At 44.4% G+C, this 27,382-nt stretch overlaps 1 protein-coding gene across 1 annotated transcript in view; it reads right to left on the bottom strand.

Annotated features, from left to right (window-relative positions):
- The window catches only part of CIT (citron rho-interacting serine/threonine kinase), a 162,018-nt gene extending 135,058 nt beyond the window's left edge, over positions 1-26,960 (bottom strand). Inside the window, exons 1-5 of the mRNA XM_080820904.1 lie at positions 26,701-26,960; positions 25,781-26,026; positions 19,384-19,525; positions 12,357-12,532; positions 7,485-7,586 (exon numbers count right to left, since the gene is read on the bottom strand). Coding sequence (XP_080677030.1) covers positions 7,485-7,586; positions 12,357-12,532; positions 19,384-19,525; positions 25,781-25,876 — 516 coding nt within the window. The 5' untranslated portion in view covers positions 25,877-26,026; positions 26,701-26,960. The remainder of the gene's footprint in view (positions 1-7,484; positions 7,587-12,356; positions 12,533-19,383; positions 19,526-25,780; positions 26,027-26,700) is intronic.
- Positions 26,961-27,382: the final 422 nt, after the last annotated feature.

Raw genomic sequence — 27,382 nt, 5'->3', positions numbered from 1 at the left:
CAGGCAATTGAGGACAGGGTTAATGAAGTACCCTGCACTGGTGATGAATCCCTGGGCCAGTTAACAGCAGGGGAATAGGTAGCACTCCTTGACCTCAAAGAGTCAAGGGCAAGAAACAGGATCTCAGGATCTTCACTACTGCGGAAGGAACGAAAGGAAGAAGCGGTACCCAGAAATGAGCTGTAGCTATAGCCACAGGACCAGTGTTTTCTATGTGGGGTTCCCCAGACCGGCACCAGCAGCTGGGACCTGGTTGCAAAATCTTGGGCCTCACCCTAGACTTACTAAACCAGAAACTGTGATCGTGGAACCAAGTGAACTGGGACAATAGAATGGAATTGTGACTCTTAAAACTCTAAACACATTCACTTGAAATATGCCTCCAAAGAGCAGGACACAAAAAACAACTGTTTTGAAGGCGCAAAGGACCGCCCCCCCCAGGACAATAACACATTCGGCAAATGACCTGGGGTCAATCAGAGGCATCAATATCTCACTTTGTTAATGAGAACGTTGAAACCGAAAAGGCCGATGACTCCGGAGAGACCAGGAACAGTAATAAAAATACCAAGGAATAGTAATAAAACAAGAACCTATATTCTAGTAACAGCTTCCTTCGGACGGGCAGCCAGCTCCCAATCCCTGGCTTCCCAAGCAACAACATGTGAACATGCTGGTGAGTTTTGAGACGTGCCTGAAAACTGGATAATCTTATTCGAGAGATCAAAACAGCACATGTCTCACTGTCAAAACTATCATAAGCTGCCACATTTCACTAAAATAAACAATGAGGTTCTATTTGTTAACTCTCTCCGGGCTCCCAGTCACAGCACGGGCTGCTGTTTATGCAGGCCACGAGGTCACTGCCTAGAAAGCACTAACCTCCAGATTGTTCCTATACCGGAAGGAAATACCCCGCACGCGACTGCATGACCTTCGGTGGAAAGCGAGACAGGAAATATAAAGAACTGATGCCAAGTAGGACCTCAGGGCCAGGGTCAGACTGGCAGTGCTCTGGGGTGTAACAGTGTCATATAATGGGTACAGGAGATGGATCTAGGGGGCCTGGCTTCAAAACCCAGATCTATCTTTTATTACCTGCAAAACAGACTATAACTTGCCCCCCAAGTCCACTCTTTCATGGATTCCATTGGCCATGCAGCTAGCTGGCACAGATATGAGGGCATGTGATGAAGTTCTGGTCAACAAAATAGGAGAGGAAATGATGTGTCCCAATTCCACACCATGCTATGTAAAAGGAGTTTTCTTGTTGTGCTCTCCACCCCTTTCTCCTGCCAGCCAGGGGAAACAAGAACATCAAATGCCCAACTCCAACCATGTCAAGGGGACAACATCCTAAGGGATAAGGAACCATAAGATAGAAGGAACCTGGGTCCCTGAATTATCACATACAACAGACCTGCTCCATCGGTCTGGACTGGGTTTTTGTTCTTTTTGCTATAGTAGCTTAGCCTATACCTTAATTAATACATCCTATGTGCAACTGAGGAAGAAAAATCTGGAGTGAACAGAGAGAAGTTAATATAAGGCCACTGTAAGGAAAGAAGATTCATAGGTTAGTTATAGGATCAGAGCAAGGGCAGCCTGAAAAGACCCACAGCATGAGAGCAAAATAAGGCAATCAGAGAAAGACAATTATCATATGATCTCCCTGATATGAGGAATTTGAGAGGCAAAGTGGGGGGTTTGGGGGGGAAGGAAAGTAAAAAAAATGAAATAAGATGGGATCGGGAGGGAGACAAACCATAAGAGACTCTTAATCTCACAAAACAAATTGAGGGTTGCTGGGGGGAGGTGGGTATGGAGAGGGTGGTTGCATTATGGACACTGGGGAGGGTATATGCTATGGTGAGTGCTGTGAAGTGTGTAAGCCTGACAATACACAGACCTGTACTGGGGCAAATAATACATTATATGTTAATTTTTTTTTAAAAAGCAAAAAAAAAAAAAAAAAGACCTACAGCATGAAAAACATCAGTACAAAGCCAGCAACCTTTAAGAATCTCACAAAGCATTTAGATGCAACAATACTACATATAATGAGTTGCAAAACAATGTTTTCTTTGTAAAGATCAGCTCCTTCCTGGAAGGACACTGGTGAAGGCATCTGTTATATGGAACTGAACAGATTTCATCATGAACCAGATCAACAAAGCGCTGTTTCTATGGGCTGCCTGCCAGAATACAGAACTAGCCTTGTTATATAGAACCAGACATTAACAATACAATGGGCTTCATTACAATTTTCTATATACCAGAAATTGGCAAGCCAGTTTCATTGCTATGTAATGACAAATAGGAAATTTTTAACCATCAAATTTCAAAGGGATCCAAGTTCAATTTCCTTGCATTGCACTCCCAATTTTGAAAATCCCACTGGATCTAACTTGAATTACATACTTTAGAGAATAAAATTTACACTCTTAATGTGTCATTTCCATAACACAATAAGTTAATCTGTATGTAAATCAATTTCTATGAAATTAATCATACGTTCTTCCAATAAATGCTTCTTAAGCATTTACTTGGAGAAGCCTACTGGAAGCAAGGGAAACATAATCCCTCCCTTCGTGGAGGGAGTAGCCCGGTGGGGGAGCCCAACAGCCAGCCATGAAGAGGAGGTACAGGGTGCTACGAGTCCACAGCCAGAAGGGCATCCCTCCCACAAGTAGAGGGATCAGGAAGAGTTTCTGGAAGAAGTGACATCTGGTCCAAGCTCAGAAGGAGAAAAAGGAGTTAGCCAGGGAAATAGGGAAAGAGAGAATGGCATGGAGAAAGGTCAGAGGCCAGTTCAAAGGACCAAAGGAAGTTCAAGATGAATGGAATGTAAAGTGCAAGGAGAGGGGTGCCGACGTGGTTCAGTCAGTTGAGTATCTGGCTCTTGGATTCACATCGTGATCTCAGGGTTGGGGGATCAAGCCCAATATCAGGCTCCACGGGCTCCACACTGAGCATTGAGCTGCTTAAGATTTTCTCTTCCCTGGGGTGCCTGTGTGGCTCAGTCAGTTAGGCATCTGAATCTTGATTTTGGCTCAGGTCATGAGCTCGGGGTTGTGGGATCAAGGCCCACAATGGGCTCTGTGCCCAGTGGGGAGTGTGCTTGAGACTCTCTCTCTCCCCTCCTTCTCCCCCAGCCCTACCCCCAGCAAAATAAATAAATAAATCTTTAAAAATTAAAAAATATATATATTCTCTCTTCCTCCTCCTCTGTCCCTCCTCCTGCCCCCACCTCTCACAATCTCTTAAAATATAAAGGTTAATTAATTAAAATCAAAGGAGAGGAAAGGTAAGCAACAAGCCTAGCGATATATATGAAAAAGGCCTTGTAAACCGCATGGAAGAGTCTGGATTTCATCCAGAGGGCAGCAGGGAGTCTTAAAGGGTTTTAACAGCGGATGACTTGGCTGCAGTGTGTAGAAGACCTGGGGGAAGGGCAAGACAGATGGCAGGGAGAACACTTAGGAGGTTACTGCAGTAATGCAGACAAAAGAAGATGGCGGCCAGAACTCAGGGGGGAGAAGCAAGAATGGAGAGAAGAGATAGCTTTGAGAAACACATAGGACACCACATCCTATTTCTTTTATTCATTGATTTTTAAATGTATCTTCAATTACACTGCATTTGCATTACAAATGAATGGTTAACTGCCAGGGAGTTTAGGATGATTTGTATGCTTCCCCAAATTTCAAAGGTTTGGTGATCTGTAAGGGGTCAATAGGTACAGTGGGATTCCAGAACTTCATGATGCCGATATAGACCTACAGTCCTCTTGTGACAGAATGTACTTCCAGACTTAGAGATGTTGAGATTTTAGAAAGAAAAAATGGTATGTATACTTTATATTACGTAACACCCTAGGGTAGGGTTTGGGATATCACCCTGTGATCAAATGCATTCACAATTTTGAGGCAAAATGTATGAAAAGTCACACTAAGTGGAATGAAGATGAGATTCAGGTCAGGTTTTGCTACAGAGTTCACGTCGTTTTGCTGCCAAGTAGTAACAAAAGAACTTGAGGTTATTCAGATTCAGAACTCTGGGTATTTCGGAATTGTAGATAAGGCATGGTGGATCTATAACCGTATCTTAGTTCCTATGCTGAGTTTGGATATTTATGAGAAAACTGTGCCCTTAGCAAGCATTTTACTCCAAATTACCAACGTACTTGAAAAGAGAATGGAGACAAGGAAACAATTACAAGATCCCAGCTGCGATACCCAACAGAACTACTAAAGAAAGGTGTGTAAAAGTATCATTATAGCCAGGTATCAATGTGCTGAGGCAACTGGAATTCTAGAAAACAGCTGTTTTAAGAGCATTCCTATCTTGTAAGATGGCGGCTGGAAAACCAGTGAAGATGGGCATTAAGCTCAAAATGCTGATGTCAATGGTGAAATCCAGATGGAGACCCCACAGCCAAAAGGCCCAAAAAAGGAAGCTTCCTGCCCCTGGGAGATGTCTTAGCAGAGGAGCAGCTGACACTCCCAATCCACGAGGTAGTCCAACAAGGTTGTATCCAAGAGGAAGTCCACAGCTGCGAATTCCACAATTAAAAAAAAAGGGAAGTTCCACCACTGGGACAAAGCCAATTGGCAAGGATAAAAATGGCTGCCCCAAAGATATTAAAATTTTTGAAATGACCCAGTATTACCCTCTTGAAGATGCACTTTGAAAAGTGTTGTGCCGTGAAGAACAAAAATAGACACAAAAACTACTAGTCAACATGAAGGAAACTATGAGTCAGTAACACTACCAGGGCCCCTCCGGTCATCCTCATTGGCCACCACGGAGACAAACAGTGAGTTCCTTGAAGCCACTGGGCAGTGGCTTGACCAACAGTTGTCATCAGTTACACAGAACGCTCAGAAATGGTCATCACCTCTACCAAAACTGACTTAGAGTCCCAAGGCATCTCAACAATACTGACTTTGAAGAGAAGGCATGAGCCTGGGCCTTACAAAGATGAGGCCTTCAACCCAGATGAAGAGGAACACAAGCTTATAGGTCGGTGCGAGGCAAACCAGAAAACCGTGGACTCTCAACTTTTGCCAAAAATCGGGGCCCTTGCTAGTTCCGGGACTGCCCATGTTCTGTGTTGTCTTGAACACAAAAAGGATTGTTTGCAGAGCTGAAGTTAAAACATCCAAAATGGGGTGCCTGGGTGGCTCAGTAGGTTAAGCCACTGCCTTTGGCTCAGGTCATGATCTCGGGGTCCTGGGATCGAGCCCCGCATCTGGCTCTCTGCTTGGCAGGAAGCCTTCTTCCCTCTCACTCTCTCTGCCTGCCTCTTTGCCTACTTGTGATCTCTCTATCAAATAAATAAATAAATAATCTTTAAAAAAAAAAATGAAACATCCAAAACAACACTAATATACAAATAAATCCCTGCTGTTTCAAGGATCTTCTTTTCTGAGAGCTAATGAAGAAGTCTGTTAATACACCCAAACATGAGGGACTCTAGATGACACAGAGAGCGCAAGGCAAATGTTGTGTATGCAAGAAATACTCTAGAATGTCAATGAGCCTAAAACACCCCAAAGTCAGTTATGAAGGTCAAAGATCCAAGCTCCATATCTCAAGGAAGGAAAGGTTCAAAGACAATATTCAAGGAAAGGAAGCTTCAGGCCCTAAACAACAGGCACAGTGTTGGTCCTCAAGAAGTGTGTGGTTAGTGCAAGGCCAGTCTCCCAACACATCTGTATGAAAACATCCTGCTCAGAAGGCTGGGTAGAGCTTGGGGGGGAGGGGTCTTCTCTACCCAGCACTGGGTTCTCAACTGATATGAAACCACACTAATCACTATTTATTACAGGTCAGAAATAAACGCAATAAAGTCCCCCAAAACTATCCCATGGAAGTTCGAGATAAATACCCTTCTCTCTTATGTGAGCCTCTATAAAAGTTTCTCTCCATTCAACGTAATAGGATAGTCTTGTTTGAAGGGCTGAATCAGGAACAAAACTTGTTTCTGGGATACATTTTTTTTCCTTTAGGAATCTAAACTCCCAAGAACCTAAACAAGGCCCCAAAATGAATTTTAGCCTTGTATACGTTATGTTACACATACATCAGAAATACTATGGCATTGTTCAAAAGAATGAGGCAGTTCTGGGGGAGGTGGGTAGGGGGATGGGGGAACTGGGTGTTGGACATTAAGGAGAGCATGTGATGTAATGAGCACTGGGTGTTATATGCAAATGATGAATCACTGACCTCTACCTCTGAAACTAATAACACATTGTATGTTAATTAATTGAATGTAAATTAAAAATTTAAAAAAAAAGAAAGCTGTGGAAGGGAGCACACTTTCCCTTTCCAAATTCATTTACAAGTAATTGCAAAATTCTATAACTACCATCTGAATCACATCTAACACTCAAATGTTTAACGATGCCAAAGCACGGAATAAACAAAACAAGGTGTGACGTGACTCCATGTGTCACACTGCCACAGACAAAGGCAAAAATAAATGTCAGAGGTAACAAAGTACTAATTTTAAAAGAATCCAAAAAAAAAAAAAAAAGAATGAGGCAGATGTGTATGTGCTGACATGGAAAGATGTTGGGGGTAAATTGCTGAGGGCAAAAAGCAAGCTGAACAGCAGAGTAGGGAGTAATATACCAATTTCGTAAAACAAACTACATACATGTGTTATAAATGCAGACGTAGAAATATTTTTTCCATTAGGGTCAGGAAAAACATACATAACCATCAATACGTTTCCTTAAGGGAAAAGGATTGGAAAGAAAAGGTAAAGAACATTCTCTTCTATTTTATACATTCTGCCATGTTTGCATTTTCTTAAAATCACAACGTACTGGGGAGCCTGGGTGGCTCAGTGGGTTAAAGCCTCTGCCTTCGGCTCAGGTCATGATCTCAGGGCCCTGGGATCAAGCTCCACATCGGGCTCTCTGCTCAGTTGGGAGACTGCTTCCCTCTCTCTCTGCCTGCCTCTCTGCCTACTTGTGATCTCTGTCTGTCAAATAAATAAATAAAATCGGAAAAAAAAAATCACAATGTACTCAGTTTTTAAAAATTAAAAAATTTAATGACTTTTACTAGGTTTAGTGGTGATCATCTCACAACATAGACAAATACTGAATCATTATGTTGTACACCTAAAACTAATATGATATTGTATGTCAATTATGACCCCCCAAAAAATTAAAGTAAGATTCTAGACTATTAAAGGTCAAATCAGATTATTCTCAAATAATTGACTTCTCATTATTGCCCTTTAAGCCACGACTATAATACCCAACAAAAGATGGGGCCATCTCTAAATGGACTGGCCTTTAATCTTTAGGACAAAGAGAACAAGAAGATACCTCAAAGTAAGATACCTCAAAGTCAGGAAAGCAACTGGATGGGCCGTATGGGCAAGACCCACATCCAGTTCTACATCTGCGATATCTGAGTGTCTGCATTGGACTAATTCTAAAGAGATGGATGGAAAGACTCACCAGATAGAGGTTATTTTTGTCCTGAAAGGCGTACTGTAACTGGGGGATCCAAGGGCTTGTGCTCCGAGATAATATGTTCCGTTCTTCCTCAAAAAATGAAACCTAGAGGAAAAAGAAACTCTTTAGACAATTATAATAGCATTGGGGTAGGGTAGGGAGAATGCCCTATCCTCACTCTATAAGCCAAAACTGATGTCTCTAGCTTAAAAAAAGAAAAACCTTCCTTCAGCCCAGCACTCGACAAATTTCATTCATTTGCCTACTTTGCTCACCATTTTTGCCAGATCTGTATCTTATCTGCCCAATTATTGATTTAATGCCTCTTCTAAAAGTCAACTCACTTCTTTTAAATCTAAATATCTTTCTCTTTCTCCTCTTCTTCTTCACCTCCGCTCCCTGAACAACTCAGTCCTAAAGCCATTAGATGGAGCAGAACAGGGTAAGCATCCATGACAGGTGGAAGGGACAGAGGGCCACGGTGGCCCAGAACAGGGTACCAGGCCCAAACAGGGTGAGGAGGGCAGTGACCATGTATGGGGGCAATCCAATATCGGGCCCACAGAGGGTGAGGAAGGCATCCATGTGTAGGAAATGGCCTGGAACAGGGCATCTGAGCCCACCAATGGGAGAAACAGCAACAAAGACAGGAGACTGAATGCACGCAGATGCATAAAATAAGCTAAATATTAGGGGAAGAGAAGAGAGCTACACACACAGAAAGGGTGAACACTAGAATAAACACAGGGAAGTTGGATGGAACTTGGAGATATTGGTGTGAACACACAGCTGAAACAGAGAAATAAATATAAATGTAAATGTGTGTATATGCATGTGCGTGTGCACACACAAGGAGGTAGGTATATTTAGTACATGTACGTGTATTCCCTGGCTCTGTCCACTGAAAGGGGTCTGGAAGCAGTGGCAACCCAACAGCAATAAGGCCACCTAATGCCCAGATCTTGGCTTCTAAATACCCTCTTACACTGAAAGTTATTGCTTGTCTTTGAGAAGTAACTCATTCCAAGGGTGGGGCAGGCAAGAGCCTGAACCTCTTGTTGTACCAGAAAGCAAGAGACAACTCAAAGATGGGGATGTGTCAAAAGACGCAAAAACCAACCTAAAGAGACTCTCATGGCCCAACTTAGGGGACAGGTGGAGTATAAAAATACATAATGACAATAATGACTTGTGACTCATTGACTTAAGCAGGAAAATGCAAATCCACGTAGCTATAAATTAATAAATTGAAAGTTGGGGTGCCTGGGTGGCTCAGTGGGTTAAAGCCTCTGCCGCCGGCCCAGGTCATGATCTCAGGGTCCTGGGATCGAGTCCCGCATCGGGCTCTCTGCTCAGCAGGGAGCCTGCTTCCTCCTCTCTCTCTCTGCCTCTCTGCCTACTCATGATCTCTGTCAAATAAATAAATAAAATCTTTAAAAAAAAAAAATTGAAAGTTATATGAGGAACAGGTACCTCCACAGTCTGAAAGCACCTCCCTATGGAATACTAACATAATGACAAAGCAGAAGGGGGTGACCCCACAGTGAAGCATGGCAGATACCTAAGTGAACGTCAACATGAACGTGACAAACTGAAACAAAGTCACCCATTGGGAGGCAATGAGAAGAACAGAGCATCTCGTCTGTGGCATTGCTGCCAAAGACCTAGTACCTGAACCTGAGCAACATTGGACATATCTATATTTTACAAAATAACTGGGTCTGCGATCTTCAGAATCGCCAAGGTCATGAGAGTCCAGGGAAAACTGAGAAGCTGGTCCAGATTGAAAAAGACTAAAAAGGCAGGACAACTAAATGCTGTGTGGGATCCTGAGCTGGACCCTTTTGTTCTAGAGGAACATGGAATGGCCAGTGGAGCATGAACGGGGTCTGAGGATTAGACAGTGGTAATGCACATGGTAATGTATTAGACAGTGGTAATGTATTAGACAGTGGTAATGTAGTTTCTTTCCTGATATTGATGGCTGTATCGTGGTTCACAGGAGAGCATCCTTACTGTAGGAAATGCACACTGAAGTCTTCGGAGGTAATGGGGCATTGAGTTGGCAACGGATTTTCAAACGGCTCAGGAAGAAAAAGGTTGTTCGTACTTTCTGTTAGTTTTCCAGGTCAACTTGGCTGGGCTAACACCCAGCTATTCAATCAAACACGAACCTAGGTGTTCCTGGGGAACAACAACCCAACTCCTATAATCTCCTGCACCTGACCTGTAGCCCTTCTCCTTTTCTGGCACATAAAAGGCTTACAGAGGGGCGCCTGGGTGGCTCAGAGGGTTAAAGCCTCTGCCTTCAGCTCAGGTCATGATCTCAGGGTCCTGGGATGGAGCCCTGCATTGGGCTCTCTGCTCAGCAGGGAGCCTGCTTCCCTCTCTCTCTGCCTGCCTGCCTCTCTGCCTACTTGTGATCTCTGTTTGTCAAATAAATAAATAAAATCTTAAAAAAAAAAAAAAAAGATGGTGTACAGTGAAGGTTGGCCGGACTGAAAAGCCTACATCTTTACTTGCTTGCCACAGACTCTTCGTCTGATCCCTGAGGATTCCATTAAAATAAGTGGTCTCGGAGAACTCTTCTGGTTCTCACCAAGCCCTGGGCAGCTATGCTGGCTCTCCTAAGTGATCTTCCTTACAGGATGTTACCTCTTCTGTCTCCTTCTTTGGCATCTCCTTTCCCTCACTCCCTGCGCTGGTTTTTCTCTTCTTGTGCCCTAAATTCCAAAACCTTGCCATGGCTCAGTGAAAGAATCTACTTTCCTTCATATTCACTCTCTTAAGGAATGGTTGGGTAGCTTTCAGTAGCTCCTGTGTGTATCTGATTTTTAAAACCCCCAGCCCATACAGGGCACCTGGGTGGCTCAGTTGGTTAAGCCTCTGCCTCTCAGGTCTTGATCTCAGGGTTGGGGGTTCAAGCCCCGCCCTGGGCTCCATGCCTGGCATGGAACCTACTTAAAAAAATTTTTTTAAATAAATAAATAAACAAACAAACAAAAATAATAAAATTTAAAAATTAAAAATTAAAAACCCCCAGCCCACACCTCACACAGGGGCATTGGAAGTCATTCACCTGAAGGAAGGAACACCTAGAACATCTCTATTGCTTGCCTGCAGTACAATAGATCGGATTGTTTTCTTTTTACATGCACCACTTCCCATCTACCACCAACACTGCAAGGTCAGGGCTACATTTAATGCCTCTTCTCAAGGACCTAGAAGCACAGCACACAGAACAGGTGCTCAGTCAGTGCATCCTGATGATAAGTGTTGGCTTAGGTATTGGGACTTTGAGTGAGCATCTTCCATTCCCCCCTTCCAAATGATTTGCAACGTCCTGTCATTTCTGCTTTAGGTGAAGTCGCTCACATTTCACTGCTAAACACAGGCTACATCATTCCTGGACTGACAAGCAGCCTCCTGCCCTCCACTGCTCCTTTGACTGGAGGCCGCACAAAGTCACCAAGTCCTCAGACTCCAATCCCAACCTCCTCCTTCCAAAAGTATAACACCGATCCCCAACCGCCTCACAAAGTGAACAGCCATTCCAAAAAACAGTTCTTGGGGGAATGGGGAGTTACCATGTAATAGGTACAGAGCTTCTATGTGGGATGATGAGAAAGTTCTAGAAAGAGAGAGCAGTTATGAGGTATGGTTGCAGGCAACATTGTAAATGCACTTAAGACCAGGGAATTGTACCTTAAAAAGGATTAAAACAGTAAATGTTATGCTATGTATATTTTGTCACAATTAAAAAAAGGTTCTTCCGATTTCCCACAATGACCCCCTCCCCAACCAAATGTCTCATTTCTCCCCATTTCTTAGTCCATCTGTTCTAAACCACTAAGAAGGGGGGGAAAAAAAGACATGCACGTGTGCACACGCACACACACATCTGTATAGAATTCTAGTACTCATTCCTCCAAATCACACACACACACATACACACACACACACTTCCACCTGCCACACTCCCGTCATGCCTCTCTGCCCAGAATCTACATTCCCTCTCAGTGGTGTGAACCTCCCCTGACTGTCCCTGGCTCACCCACATCTCTCCTCACTCCACAGTTGGTGAATTTGCTCCCTGCTCTCCCTTCTGTGATGCTTTGGCTGCTGAGTGCCTGCTTTATACATCTGCATTTTTCCTCCACTTTCCAAAGTTGTTTTTAAAGCCTGTAACTAACAGCCACGGAGCTCCAATTCCTTCTGCAGGCTTCCCACGGAGCTGGGTACATTATCGGACCCACGATGTGCGCTCGGACGTCTGTAACTAATAAACTGCTCTGAACACCAAGGCTGATGACTGTCTCTCTAGCAACTCGGCAAATGAATCAATATGTCTGGAGCAGAAGCCTTGTTTAAAGGAAGAAAAATACCACAACCAGAAAGAGAAGTTCCCACCTGCCTTTAAACAAGCAACACCCTAGCCACAGAGTAATTGTATTTCATTTCTTCAAAAGCCTGTTTAAAAATCAAATACATATGCCCACAACACAAATAAAGAAAATGTGTCCCAAAGCGAAAGCTGGCTAACCCCACAAGATGCATATCTCAAAATCCCCAGCAGACGATCATGAAAGGTCATCTTAAATTTATTAGTTAAAAGGCCATGTTGATTCTGAACAAAAGACAACAAGAGAAACGTGATAAAGAAATCAAGGGGAGCTTGTGAGCCTTCAAAATGAGTCAATATCCGTTCAAGAAGAAAAGCTGAGAATGTGAGAGAGCTTTCTGCAACCGTCATTAACCAGAGAGTCACCGGGGAAATCTTGGGGGATCCCAGATGCCGATTTCGCAGATCATCACCTCTGCAGTGAACATTCTGGCACAGAAAGGGGAAAGGGCATGGTGTTAAAATGCTCCTACCTGCTCTTGGGCCAACAAGGTCTTCTTCTTCATGACTTTCATGGCATAGATGTCCCCGGTGGCTCGCTCCCTTACCACCTGCACTTCAGCAAAGTGACCACAACCCACAAGACTTAGGACTTCAAAGTCCTTGGCTGAAGGCTGGAGCTCCTGTAACTCAGCTATGGTGTCGGAATCTGCAAGAGATGGAAGAGTTGCTCCCAGGTAAGGAAAGCATTTCAAATACACGCATCTTTATGAAAGCAAAAAAAAAAAAAAAAAAAAAAGAAGAAGAAAGAAAGAAAGAAAGGAAAAAGTGTTCCTATGTGTTCCCTCACTGTCAAAAGACATTTAGTCACTTTCTCATCCGTCATGAATAATTATAAAATCAGCACAAAAGTGTTTTTATATGTTAAGTTAAAATTAAGGGCTCCAGAAATTCCAAAGCAGTTTCCATGGTAGCTATAATTTGAATCCTGTAGACTCAGAAAATAGGAGGAGAACATAAATCATGCTTTCCTTCCTCCTCTCTGAAGGCTGCAGGGCAGTGTTCGGTCAAACATGTTTATCAGCACTTAGACTGGCTTATAATGTGAAACAGGCAACACGATTCCCATCTCAATCCACTTTGGAGCTGACTTCCAGATCATTCCATGCTCGGTGCATTCTGCAGTTTTATCGTAGTAACCCAGGTTTTATCCCACTATCCCATCTCCCTTGGGTGGTATCAGAACTACCTCCTCTTCATTAATATATAGCAGTGCTACCAAAAAAACAAAAACAAGAAAACAAAATCAACCAACCAACCAACAAAATAAAGCCCTGACATTTGCTCTGCAGAGTTGGCAGGTCACACACCTAGAAGGGTTTACAACTATCTTTTTCTTAGCATATAGTCTTCCTCCTTTTCCAAGTGCAGTCTCTCAGTCGGTATCTCAGTCTGCTCAGGCTATTACAACAAAATCCCACAGAAGAGGTGGCTTAAACAACAGGCATTTATTTCGTATGGTTCTGGAGTGTGGGAAGTCTGAGATCAAGGTGCTGGCAGATCTTGAGGGGGAACCCACTTCCTGGTCTTGAGGGGGAACCCATATCTTGAGGGGGAACCCACTTCCTAGCTTACAGAGAGCCATCTTCTCACTATATCCTCACAAGATGGAGAGGGAGGGAACCCTGGTCTCTCTTCTTCTTCGAAGGACAATAGTTCCATCACAAAGGCCCCAGTTTTATGACTTCATCTAAATCTAATTCCTTCCCAAAGGCTCCACCTTCAAATGCCACCATATTGGAAATTAGAGTCTCAACATTTGAATTTGCAGGGGGACACGAACATTCAGTCCCTAACAGGTAGAGATCCACCACATAGTAGGGATTAAATGGATGGCAGATTTGGAATCGATGTTATATTTATTGTGCTCTAAGAACACAAAGCGGGGACATCACTGGATATGCAATGACTCTAAGGGTCTGAAAGAATGGAGCGGAATAGCCATATCTGACTGGAAAATTCAATCCTTCACATTATAGAGAAATGGGGGTTACCCTCCGAAAGAAGACAAGAGGAACACATAATAATATTATCCTGGAGAATACCTCAGAAAGGTGCCATGTTGAAGACCAAGAGACTCTTGAACTCCCACATGGACACGAAAGTCGTTCGGGCACTAGAGTGGGTTGCCATGTCCATGGTTGGGCACCAGATACAGCCAGGAGGCTACGTTCTAGAGTTACACTCAGCTTGGCAAGTTATTCACATAATGAGAGGAAATGAGCCCAATGAAAGGGAAAACCATTTCATACCTATAGTTGTTGGGCATCAAGCATATTGATAAATTAACCAATGCAGTTTTAATTGCTACCCATCCCCTTTCTTTGTGACATGGGTAGATCTGAATTCACTTGGATCAAAGGCACAAATGATGAACTCTACTGCACTGGGAACACTCCCACCCACAGACCACACCTCTCTCTTCAGCCAGTCACCCTGAAAACACCTCCTTTTGGTCCCTGGGGGAATCAAGCAAGAGTGCTGGGTAGATCCAAAGAAATTCACCATGACCATAGTAAAAAATAAATCTAAAATGCCTTCGTGGAGAATTCCATGAGCTGAAAGCTACACAATATTTTCCTTTTGCCCTGACATCCTTGTACCAAGTCCTGTCTTTCTTCCCTGCCCTTTTTCCAAGTTTCTTTCAGATCAGGTAGTTTTGAATGATAATTCCCCAAATATGCTGGCTTGCAACTTTCTGGGCTGAACCTGATTTTATTATTGCTTGCACTCAAAGCCAACCTCTCTCAATTCTCTGCTGGGCCTTGGGTCCCTAGGTTGCTTATAGCATTTGTCTAACTTAACTCTGGATCTGTGGCTGGAAACCACCAGGCATTTCAATCATGTAAGCAGACAAACTGCTCCAGGCAAAACCACAAGGATACTCAGAATTCTGAGAAAACATTCCATATGCCTATGTCTTTTTCCAAAGGCTGTGGATTATTAAGGCGAACAGGTCAGATACTAAACTCAAGTGTAGGACAATTAAAAACACACAAACAAACAAACAAAAAACCACCCTCACCATGTCCCTTCATCCCAGCAGCTTCTGTGACTCCAAAACCACATCCCACTTCAGCCCTGCACCCTGTTAATTACAGCATTTAAGGACTGAATACTGAGGTGGAAACGGAGACCCAAAGCACTGTAATGAAAATGCAATCAAAGCACGGCCTTGTCAGATAAACATTTGGACCCAGGGGCAGAAGACAACCCAGCTAAGTACAACCCTTCCTCTCCTGAAACTCAGTCAATTCAACATTTCAAATTTCTAGGAATTTGTCCTTCACAGAAATGCTAGCAGATGTGCTAGAAAACAACACACAGAAGTATGCTCATCACGAGCACTGCTTGCAACAGAAAAATAACCAGAAATGACCTAAAGGTCCAGGGGCTCCAGGGTGGCTCAGTCGGTTAGGTGTCTGCCTTCAGCTTGGGTCATAATCCCAGGGTCCTGGGATCGAGCCCCATGTCGGGCTCAGCATGGAGTCTGCTTGTCCCTCTCCTTCTGCATCTACCCCCAACTCATGCTCTCTCTCTCAAGTAACTGAAATCTAAGGAAGGAAGAAAGGGAGGGAGAGAGGAAGGGAAGGAGAAAGAAATGACCTAAAGATCCATCAACAGGAAAGTGGAATCAACCTAAAGTCCACCCGCATAGAAGAATATTAGGCACATAAAGTAGCTCCATCTCCGTGAGAATATTTTTTAAGGACAGGGATTTTCTTCTGTTTTGATCACCACTGTAAACCCAGTCCCCAAAACAGAACCTGGCACAAAGCAAGTGCTCCATAAATATTTGTTGAGTAAATATATTGCTGAGTGAGCAAAGCTAGTAGCAAAATATTACAGACATATGACCCGTTTTGTGTAAAATGAAACTAGAGTGATGTTAGAACATACATGGAAAGGGCTGACTGATCGCTGCAGCAGGTTGCCTGGTGCACAGGAGTTCATTACATGGTATTCTCTTTACCTTGGGACACGCTTGAGAATTTCTATAATAAATATTTTATAAGGACCCCCAAAAATTGCAATATTATGCACCAAACTGGTAACAGTGGTTATCACAGACAGAAGAGATTTTGAGGGATAGTCTCTCATTCTGACCTTTTTAAACTTTGTGTCCTGTTTATAATTAGGAAGAAAAAAATTCTTAATGTTAGAATTCACCTGTAAGTACTACAGTTGAGAACATACAGAAGCTCTTGCCCACAGTTAATGTCGCTGAAAGCGCATAGGATCGCAGCTACTATCAAACCAAAGAAGAGTCCAATTTCAACAGTTATTAACACTTTGCATGTTTAATATCAGTTTATTTTTTATGCAAATTCTATAATACAATGCTTAAGGTTTTCCCACTTGGTTCGCTTGGCAATACAGTCATTTGACCAATATTTACTAAACATCTACCATGTGCCAGACATGGTTTTAAGCACTGGGAATAGAGCAAGAATTAAGAAACAAAAATCTCTTCCCTGGTTCCCAGATCCAGGTTCCCTGCTCCCCACCCTCCTTTGGCTCAAGGTTGGGACACCTCTTCAGGGCTATACTTTCCGCCTGGTTGTCCCCAACAGTCCCCAAAGAAAATCTCCATCTCTATGACAAGATGCAAGAAACTCCTGCAGTAGCAGCTGTTGGGCTCTTCTTCCCATGTGAAAGTGAAGCTTACATTCTAAAACAGAAACCCAAAAGAGGGAAAACACACACACACACACACACACAACCAGCCATACTAACATAATTACCCTTTTACAATCACAGCCTCTCGGCCTTACTCGCCAGGAAGCCTCTTCAAAAATACAAAACAATTCCTTGCAAGAGAATTCTATTAGGAAAACCTACATTTCACTAAGCCTAAGTGCCCGGATTACTGAAGGAATTTAGAAGATCCACTACTTTAAAGTAACCAGAGGGCAGGGGCGCCTGGGTGGCTCAGTTGATTAAACATTGCACTCTGGATTTCAGCTCAGGTCATGATCTCCAGGTCATGGGATCGAGCCCCCTGTCGGGCTCCTTGCTCAGTGGGAGTTTGCTTGTGATTCTCTCTGCATCTTCTTGTGCTCACATTCTCTCTAAATAAATACATAAAATGTTTTAAAGAGTAAAAATTAAAAATAAAAAAATAAAATAATCAGGGGGCAGACTCCAGACTGATGAAGGTGCCTGTAGATGGCTTGATAAATTAGTCTGTCTCCCTATTTCCCCTCCCTTACCACTCCCTACTTCAAAATTTAAATATTCAAGAAAATAAGGTGGGAGTTTATTCAAACAGATATGGAATAAAGAAAAGGACTCAAGTACATTTTAAAATTAAAGACACCCAACATATTAAATATATGTTGAGGTTGACAGCTACCATTATTGGGTTAACATTTATTATCTCTTATGTGTCAGGCAACATAAGCCTGGTCTGAGCCCTAATTCATTCAATCCCTGCACAGCCTTCTTAAATATTATTTTCCCCATCTTGCAGATAAGGACACAGAAGAGACAAGGTACAGGTAAATCCCAAAGGTCATTGTGGTGGCCATATGATAATTTAAGCTACTCAAAACTCCCAGTTCCTTTGGATACTTGCACATTCCCCCATTCAATGAGACCCAGGTGATCAGGGTGCCCTGAACCCCTGGGTACCCAGAGGAGGCCCATCATCCTGGCCCAATGCCTGCTCAAGGGGTATGCAGATGACCCTGAGCAGACCTATTTAGAGAAACGTTGCACAGGGCGTGGTAGCCAGTCTCCCAAAGATGGTGCCCAATGAATCATACACCTCCTAGAATTCACTTGTGTAGTTCTGGGGCACAAGGAATCTGGGCGGCCCTATGACTCGCTTCAAACAACAGAATGCAGCCAAAGAGATCCTCCGTCCCTTCCACGCTTCAGCCCTAAGAAGTCCTGGCAGCTTCCACTTTAGTGTTTTTGGAAACCCTGAGCTGCCACGTAAGATGTCGACGTCTCTGGTAAAGGGACCAGGTAGATCAGAGGTGAGCAAGTTTTTGCTTGAAGGGCCAGAGAGTAAATATTTTAGGCTTTGTAGGCCACGCGGTCACAGACACCACGACTCCAAGGCCACGTCATGAGAAAGCGGCCATAACATAAACAAATGGGCATATCTAACACGGTCCATTAAAACTTTGTTTACAGAACAGGTATCCCAGGCTGTTGTTGGCTGACCCTTGATGGAGAGACCACAAGGAGAAGCCATGTGGAGGGCAGGAGGCCCTGAGACTTCACAGAGACAAGGAGAGGCCCAGTCATCCCAGAGCCCCCGCTGAGTCCGGTCTTCCAGGCAACCTGCCAGACACAGAGTGGCCGTCTTGGACGTTCTAGACCAGGAGAGTCCCGGGTGCCTGCAATCTTAGCCAGAGTCACATGGAGAGGAAAAGTCCTCAGCTGAGCCCCATCAACCCACAGATTCATGAGAGGTAATACAGTGATTACTGTTCGAGGCCACTATAGTTCCGGCAGCTTGGTTACACATCAAGGTCATATAAGGGAGGGTTTCTCACACTTGGCATTACTGAAATTTGGGGCCAGATATTTCTATGCTGTGGTGGCTATTCTGTCATTGCAGGAAGTGTTAGCATTATCTCTGGCTTCACCCTTTAGATGCCAGTAGCACCCTTCCCCTCCCCCCAAGCTGTGACAACCAAAAATATCTCCAGACGTTGCCAAGAGTCCAGAGGGGAGCAAAATCACCACTGGTTGAAAAACACTGATGTAAGGTAATCAAATACAAAACTGGGACACAGACATTAGCAGCTAACTGCCCCCCACAGGGCAGAGCCGATCTATACCTTTCATAGGCCCTAGGTATGTCTGCCTTCATCAGCCCCTTCCTCCACTAAAAAAAAAAAAAAAAAATCAAGGGGCTCCGGGGTGGCTCAGTCAGGTAAGCATCTGACTCTTGATCTCAGCTCAGGTCTTAATCTCAGGATTATGAGTTCAAGCCCTGGGTAGGGCTCCATGCTAGGTATGGAGCCTACTTAAGGAAAAAAAAAAAAACTACTTAAAGAAGAAGTCAAAAATTATACGGTGACACTGACATAAAGACGTCTGTAACCCTAAATCATTATACATTATTACAATCATATTTTTATCTCAAAATAAAATTAAATTAAACTAATGAAAAGTTCAATTTATTAAAATTAAATACTGTGGGTCCTAAGCACTGTGTTTGTTATGCCAGCTAGATTATCAGCTCTGAGTGGGTATAAGGATGGAACCAGAGGACATCATTTAAGACTTAACCAACCCTGGATTTCTCAGTTTTACTGAGCCATAAGTTCACTTTTTGGCCTAAACTAGAGTTGAGTGTCTGTCACCTGCAACCGGGAGACCTGACTTACCTGGCTCCCAACTGCAGCAGGTGGGAACTGACCTTGAAACTGGGTCTGTCTTCCTCCGAGCAGACCACCGACCACTAACTCATTCGGCCTCCTGCATCTCTGCAGTTTTGTCTAGCAGAAGAGTTCTCAAGAAAAAGTTCTCCACACTTACACTTCCGGACAAAGTTGCTCACGTTCTTGATCTTCATCAGAGCAGGCTGACTGCATTCTCCGAAGAGAACGAAGAGGGCATCTAATATCCCTTCTCGGGAAAGCGGAGACATCTGCTGTTGAGTCAGAAAGGGTGGTTTCCCCTAAAAACAGCAAACAGCAGATGGAGACACTGTCAATAATGAAAAGCTTTGATCAATAACATCCACACAGAGTAAATTACAAGCCACCAACTCTAACTGCTCACGACACATGCTAACAGCACAATTCTGGGGCTTTGTTCTTTAAAGCAACATCAATTGAGAGTCATTATGTTATCGCTCCTAAGAGTCCATTACTGTAGGTTCCTTCCACCAGCACCTGGGGAGGAAACTTCACAAGCATGCCATTAAGAAAAGGCCTTTTTTTCTTTTCTTTTCTTTTTTTCAATTTTTGAGAGGGAGAGAGAGAGAGAATGAGCCAGGGTCGGGGGGAAGGGAGGGTCAGAAGGAGAAGCAGATGGCCCGATGAGCAGGAACCGTGCCCCCCCCACCACAATGTGGGACTAGATCCCAGCACCCTGGGATCATGACCTGTGCCAAAGGCAGACACTTAACTGACTGAGCCACCCAGGTGCCCAGGGTCCTTCTTTCTTAACAGTCTGAGGCTCAAGGGAACATTAACTCTGGACCCTGCTTGTTCTGAAATATTTCCATGTTTCTACAACATGACACTGTGACTGCTACTTGTTTCGAGTGTGCCCAGAGGCTTGTTAATATAACCATGGTTTCTTCCATTCACTCGAACAATCTAGAACAGTATGGACGGAGTGACCATACTAAAGCTGAATTGATTCATGATCTGGACTGGCAGATTATATCTAACCCACAGACAGGTTTTGTCGGGCCTGCAGCATTTTAAAGAATTTGAATTATCTGCCAACATTGAAAAATCAGGAAATTTCACCCAAAAGAGGGGGTGGAGTTTGGGAGTTCTCCTGAAACACTGGAGGATGGAGCCACATTGCCCCACATTCCTGCCTGGTGATGCTGAGCTGTGGCTAGTGAGGCTGGCCCTCTGAGTAGTAAATGTGGTCTGCAGTTCATTGCAGACGTGACTCCCCGTCTTCTATCTGGCCCATGTGACTCAATCATAGTCACGGCCTGACCCCCAAAGACATGAGTTTGCTACCTCTGGTCTAGCACAATGTGCTAGGCTATGTGCCAGGCTATGGACTGTGTTGAGGTATCTCTGCAAAGGCCCGTGACTCTGTAGGTGCTTGCCACCACTCCCGTCAACAGCCGGCGTCTGTTTCCCATCCCCTTGAATCTGTGCTGTCTCCGTGACTTGCTTCAAGCAACAGGTGGCACGAGTGACACTGTGAGGGCAGAGCTCTAAAGGAACGTAGCAGCTTCTGCCTTTGCTCTTTTGGGAAGCCAGTCACCATGTAAAAAAGCCCAGGTTAGACCGGGGGTCAGCAAACTGTAGCCCATTGGCCACTGTGGCCCCCCTGTTCGTTTTTATAAATAAAGTTTTATTGGAACACAGCCATGTCCATTCATTGACATATTGTTTGTGGCTGCTTTTGTGCTATGATGGCGGAGATGAATAGCTGCAGCTACCCCCAAAGCCTAAAAATATTTATTATTTAGAGAAGAAAGTTACAAGGCCTGGATTAGACTACCGGCTAATGAAAGACCTCATAGAGGGGCGCCTGGGTGGCTCAGTGGGTTAAAGCCTCTGCCTTCGGCTCAGGTCATGATCCCAGGGTCCTGGGATCGAACCCCGCATCGGGCTCTCTGCTCAGCGGGGAGCCTGCTTCCTCCTCTCTCTCTCTGCCTATCTCTCCGCCTACTGTGATCTCTGTCTGTCAAATAAATAAATAAAATCTTAAAAAAAAAAAAACAAGAAAGAAAGACCTCATAGAGAAGTCAGCTGGAGGAACACTGAGATGCCCCAGCCAGCAGTCAGCACTGTCAGATGTTCCAGCCCCAGCCAAGCTCCCAACACAATATGGCCCCTTCAGTGACCCCAGCTGATATCACAAGGTGGAACAAAAGAACTACATAGCTGAATCCAAACAACCCACAGAATCATAAGAAAAAATAAATCACTGCTGCTTTCAACTTTCTGAGTGGTTTTGTACACAGCCCCAGATACGAGAACTGAACCGACTGGCTACATTTGAATCACCTAAAGATCTTAGCTGAAAAACAAGTCTCCGGTGCTATCCCTGACCTACTGAACTAGAACTTTCCAGTTTGTCACTGAGAATCTGTTTTCTTAACAAGCTCACCAAGATATTTAAGCCTCAGCCAGGTATGCGAGGCATTGGGTCACAAGCCACCATACCTTTCCCTTTAGTTATAGTTCTGCAACAAATTCTGAAAAATAGTAAGTCTTTGTTCATTTGATCTTTACTGAGTTCAGACTAACTAAAGCAACAGTTCCCACATACAGTACTGACACTTCACCAAGTGCTCAAGTCTGCCACAAAATGAGAAAAATTAAACACCACGTGATGACTGGTCTATAAAGATAAATACATTCAAATTTAAAGTGATCTGTAGGGGTGCCTGGTGGCTCAGTGGTTAAGGTTAAGTGGCTGCCTTCGGCTCAGTCATGATCTCAGGGTCCTGGCATGGAACCCTGCATCCAGCTCTCTGCTCAGTGGGAAGCCTGCTTCTCCCTCTCCCACTCCCCCTGCTTTGTATTCCCTCTCTTGCTGTCTCTGTGTCAAATAAATAAATAAAATATTAAAAAAAATAAATAAAGTGATATTTTATTCTAAAATCATGTCCTTCCTCTGTTGGTGTTTCTTAAAAATGTCCCTTCTTTATGAAATGAAAGGACCAGAAAATAATGGGCTTTTCTCTATATCGGTTTTGTTACATCCTTCTTACATCCCTTACTTGGCAAAAAAAAAAAAAAAGCCTATGTTGGCCTAACAAATTTGTGAAATTTTCCTGGCTCAAAAAATCTAAATGTGGGACGCCTGGGTGGCTCAGTTGGTTAAGCGGCTGCCTTCGGCTCAGGTCATGATCCCAGCGTCCTGGGATCGAGTCCCACATCGGGCTCCTTGCTCGGCGGGGAGCCTGCTTCTCCCTCTGCCTCTGCCTGCCACTCTGTCTGTCTGTGCTCCCTTGCACTCTCTCTCTAACAAATAAATAAATTTAAAAAAAAAAAAAAAAAAAGTAAAAAAAAAAAAAAAAAAATCTAAATGTCGGGGCGCCTGGGTGGCTCAGTGGGTTAAAGCCTCTGCCTTCGGCTCGGGTCATGACCCCAGGGTCTTGGGATCGAGCCCTACATCGGGCTCTCTGCTCGGCGGGGAGCCTGCTTCCTCCTCTCTCGCTCTGTCTGCCTCTCTGCCTACTTGTGATCTCTGTCTGTCAAATAAATAAATAAAACCTTTAAAAAAAAAAAAAAAATCTAAATGTCTTCTGACCATTGACACAAAACTCGTTGGGAAGTCAAGTACAATCAATGTTAAGTAAAAATTAAGATCCCGTCCAAAGTACTTCCCTGCATGGAAAACAAAATCACTACTCTATCTAAACCTCATTAAAACAGTATTACAGGGGCGCCTGGGTGGCTCAGTGGGTTAAAGCCTCTGCCTTCAGCTCAGGTCATGATCCCAGGGATTTGGGATCGAGCCCCACATCAGGCTCTCTGCTCAGCAGGGAGCCTGCCTCCCCCACCCTCTGCCTGCCTCTCTGCCTGCTTGTGATCTGTCAAATAAATAAATAAAATCTTTTTTAAAATAAATAAATAAATAACAGTATTATACAGGGAAAGACCAGTATCCATACCTGGTTAGGCAAATGTTAGGTATATGCTACACTTGCACATAATAGCTTTCCTGGGGACAGGGAAGAACTCATCATGCAAAAAAGATGAACTGGGGATTTACCCACAACTCTTGCTGTATAATGACATTTAAATATAATACACACTTAATAAATTCTGACACACACTGGCAGTCTTGCCAATGGTTACATGCCCGGCCTCTGTTGTCAGAATAAAATTGGAGCCTGGGGGGCACCTGGGTGGCTCAGTGGGTTAAAGCCTCTGTTTTCGGCTCAGATCATGATCTCAGAGTCCTGGGATCAAGCCCCGCATCGGGCTCTCTGCCCAGCGGGGAGCCTGCTTCTCCCCCTCTCTCTGCCTGCCTCTCTGCCTACTTGTGATCTCTCTCTCTGTCAAATAAATAAATAAAATCTGTAAAAAAAAAAAAAAAAAAAAAATTGGAGCCTGGCTCTGTCATTTATAAGCTACGTGATCCTGGGCAAGTCCTTGCTTCCCTCAACATCTGTCTCTTCCCTTTTTTTTTTTTTTTAAGATTTTATTTATTTATTTGACAGACAGAGATCACAAATAGAGAGGCAAGCAGAGAGAGAGGGGGAAGCAGGCTCCCCGCTGAGCAGAGCACCCGGCTGGGGGACTTGATCCCAGGACTCTGGGATCATGACCTGAACTGAAGGCAGAGGCTTTAACCCTCTGAGCCACCCAGGCGCCCCTTTCTCTTCCTTTTTAAAATGTAAATAAGAAAAGTCCTCACATCTGTTACGGAGCTGAAGTGAGATAATCAGGAGCATGCTGGCTCTGTACCCAGCACATTGGAAGCCACAATTATTACATAAGGAGCACATCATATGCCTTTAGCCAATTTTGTAATAAGTCAAAAAAGTTTTGGAATAAAACCTAAAGGGAATAAAACAAGGCAGCACTCCGGTCAGCTAGCTAGCGTTAGGAACAAATTATTCATTTGTGAAAAATGTCTCATGACTTAAAAGGGCGACAGAAGTGGTCCCACAGAACAAACAACCTAAGCTTTCAATCTGTTTCCATTCTGATCTGTTTGAACATTCCTCAATACCAGTATTTGGGGGGGGGGGTGTTACAAGAAAGTATCAGTATTTATCATACAGGTATCCTTGCATAAATACCTTCCTAAATATAATTACTGCTAAGGCAACATAAATTTATCATTTTTTTAAAAGATTTTATTTATTCATTTGAGAGAGAGAGAGAGAGATCACAAGTAGGCAGAGAGGCAGGCAGAGAGAAAGAGGGAAGCAGGCTCCCTGCAGAGAGCCTGATGTGGGACCTGATCCCAGAACCCTGGTATCATGACCTGAGCTGAAGGCAGAGGCTTTAACCCACTGAGCCACCCAGGTGCCCCTAAATTTATCATTATTATAACTAGTATTATTTCTACACTTAGCATTAATAATAGTTACCATTTATAACTAATGGTTTACCAAGAGCTAAGCAAGAATCTAAGCGTTTTATATAAAGTAGCTCATTTCATTCTCATGATAACCCTGTGAATTTGGTGCTATAACCCCTATTTGAAAGAGTGGTAAATGGATGCAGAGAAGGCAACTGAGTCACCCAAAGTAACACAACCAACAAGTGCTGGGGCCAGGATTCAAACCCAAATCCTTACCACTATCTGGATTGTTCCCCTGACTTGTGGTTACATAAGTCAAACAAGGATCTCTACATCAACAATGTTTCATCTACATCAAAAACAAAAGAATTAGAAATCTGCTTGGAAACTACTCCCTGAACTGAAACACTTCTACAGCCATAGAAATAGAAAGGTTCTTTATCTTGAGCGGAATATGGGTTTCACAGGTGTGGGTATTTACCAAATTTTTGGGGGGGGGGGGTTTTGTTTTGTTTTAAATAAAGATCTCTTGAAGAGGGCGCCCAAGTGTCTCAGTCAGTTAAGAGTCTACCTTCAACTCAGGTCATGATCCCAAGGTCCAGGATGGAGTCCCAGTTCGGACTCGCTGGTCAGCAGGGAGCCTGCCTCTCCCTCTGCCTACCCCTTCTCCCCCGCACCCCCCAGTCAAATGAATAAATTAAAAATCTTTAAAAAAAAATCTCTTCAACCAAAAGAAATAGGATTATACCTATAGCAATTTTAGCCAAAAGAATGCCTTTGTCTGTTTTTCTTTAACAAAGGGCAAACCGTAGTACAGATAAGTAAAATGGGAGAAATGATTAAAAAAAAAAAAAAGATCTCCTTTCAAGGACAAGGTTGGCTATCTATTCCTCTGTCTGTACAGTGGCTCCTTTTTCCAATACTATCAGCAAGTATAAAACACCAAATGGGATTTCCCCTAGAAGATTAGCCTCAGTCCTATAATAAGAATAAAAGTGACGGGGCGCCTGGGTGGCTCAGTGGGTTAAAGCCTCTGCCCTTGGCTCAGGTCATGATCCCAGGGTCCTGGGATCGAGTCCTGCATCGGCCTCTCTGCTCAGCAGGGAGCCTGCTTCCTCCTCTCTCTCTGTCTACTTGTGATCTCTGTCAAATAAATAAATAAAATCTTAAAAAAAAAAAAAGAATAAAAGTGACAAGGAGGTTCCAAGGAAACAAACACAGGTGAACAGAGTTGACAGCCTGTTACCTGGAAGAAATGATTCAGCCTGGAGGCCCGGGTGGCAATGGGTTCAGCAGCACCAGCGTCCAGCAGATTCCGTGCTCCATATTTGAACTTCAGCATCTCTCCAGTGATGAAGAGATACAGGAGAAGGTCAAGTGTGTGCTGCCAAACTGAGGAGGAAGCACTTGAAAGATCCCGATCTTCCTCAAAGGTGTCAGGGATAGGGAGGTGAAAACCAGCCGCCACAAAACGGAACTTGGGAAGTTCAGGCTGGCAATGGACATTAAAAAACAGATTTTTACTCACTGCAACAAGAGGTCATACACTTATCTGACATATTCTCTTACAAATCAATTTGTTTATTATCTGCTCCACCGATACTGTAAGCTCCACAAGGGCGGAGACCCAGCCCGCCACACAGGCGGTGCTAATACTTACTGAATGAATGATTGAAAAAAGAGAATTACATAGTATGTTGGAAAGTAATATGTACTACAACGTTTAAAAAGAGAAAGCATGGTAGGGGCAATTGGTGTGTGTGCGCTGTTTTTAACAGCGTAGTCGGAGTAGACTTCACTGAGAAGGTAACATTTGAAGCCAGATCTGAGGTAAACAGCTTGCTGATGGGCGGGGGAGGCAGGAAAAGTGTGCCGCGCAGAGGGAACAGCCAGGGCTGGGGCTCTGAGGCAGGACCTGGCCTTCTCGGACAATAGCAGGGAGACGAGAGGGGCTGGAGCAGAGGGAACGACGCGGGAAGCGGGAGGTGACTGACGGTACCGAGAGTGTGAAGTCACACAACACGGATAATAGGGAGCTGCCGCCCTCCACCAGGCGGAATAATGCAGGTAATGCTGACAGGCAAAGAGGGAAGGCGGAACACACAGGGGGCCCCCTCCAGGTTTAAGAAGGAACAATTTCTCCTGCCCCGGACACCACCTACAGACCTTGAGGCTCTCTCGGAGGAGGACCTGGGAAGACCCTCGGACCCCCCGCAACCTTGGGGGCTGCAACACCGCCCTCCCCGCAACGGGAGGGAAAGCCGGGACTGCTGTGGGTGGAGGCGGCCCTGCCCCGGGCCTTGCAGAAGGGGGTGAGGGAGAAATGCGCGTGCGGGGGGTTTAGACTCACGCTCCGCCGACCCGGCCCGTCCGCGCTCCGCTCCACCCCGCGCCTCCCGCCGCGGCGTTTGAACCCGGCGAACAGCATGGGCGGGGCTCAGGCGTGTCCAGACCAATCAGAGTGCCCGCTCTTAAAATGACCCGCCGCGTCGGAACCGAGCCCCACCCAAGTCCTTAAAGGGATAGAGGAAGTGAAAGGGAGAACCAATCAGATTGTTTCTTCCTCTGACTCGTGACCAATGGAAAACGGGGAGGGACAAACCCCGGAGGGCAGCTCCTGGAAGTTTGAAATTGGCGGTTAAGCAGAACGCTCCGCTTAAGGACGCGTCTGTTGGTGTCCAGGATCCCTGGGGACCGCAGGGCGCTGTCCTCTGCTTTCATGGCCACCTGCGAGGAGGAAGGCAGCCAGGCCGCCCTGGTCTTCTTGCTCCTTAAACCGGGCTAAAATCGAAGCACTCGTTATTGGGGGGAAATCGGCTCGTTCTCTGCTACAGCTGGGGCAGGAAAT

This window comes from Martes martes (assembly GCF_963455335.1).
Source record: "Martes martes genome assembly, chromosome: 13".
NCBI lineage: Eukaryota > Metazoa > Chordata > Mammalia > Carnivora > Mustelidae > Martes > Martes martes.
The sequence above is the reverse complement of the archived record's forward strand: the minus strand, read 5'-3'. Positions and strand labels throughout refer to the sequence as shown.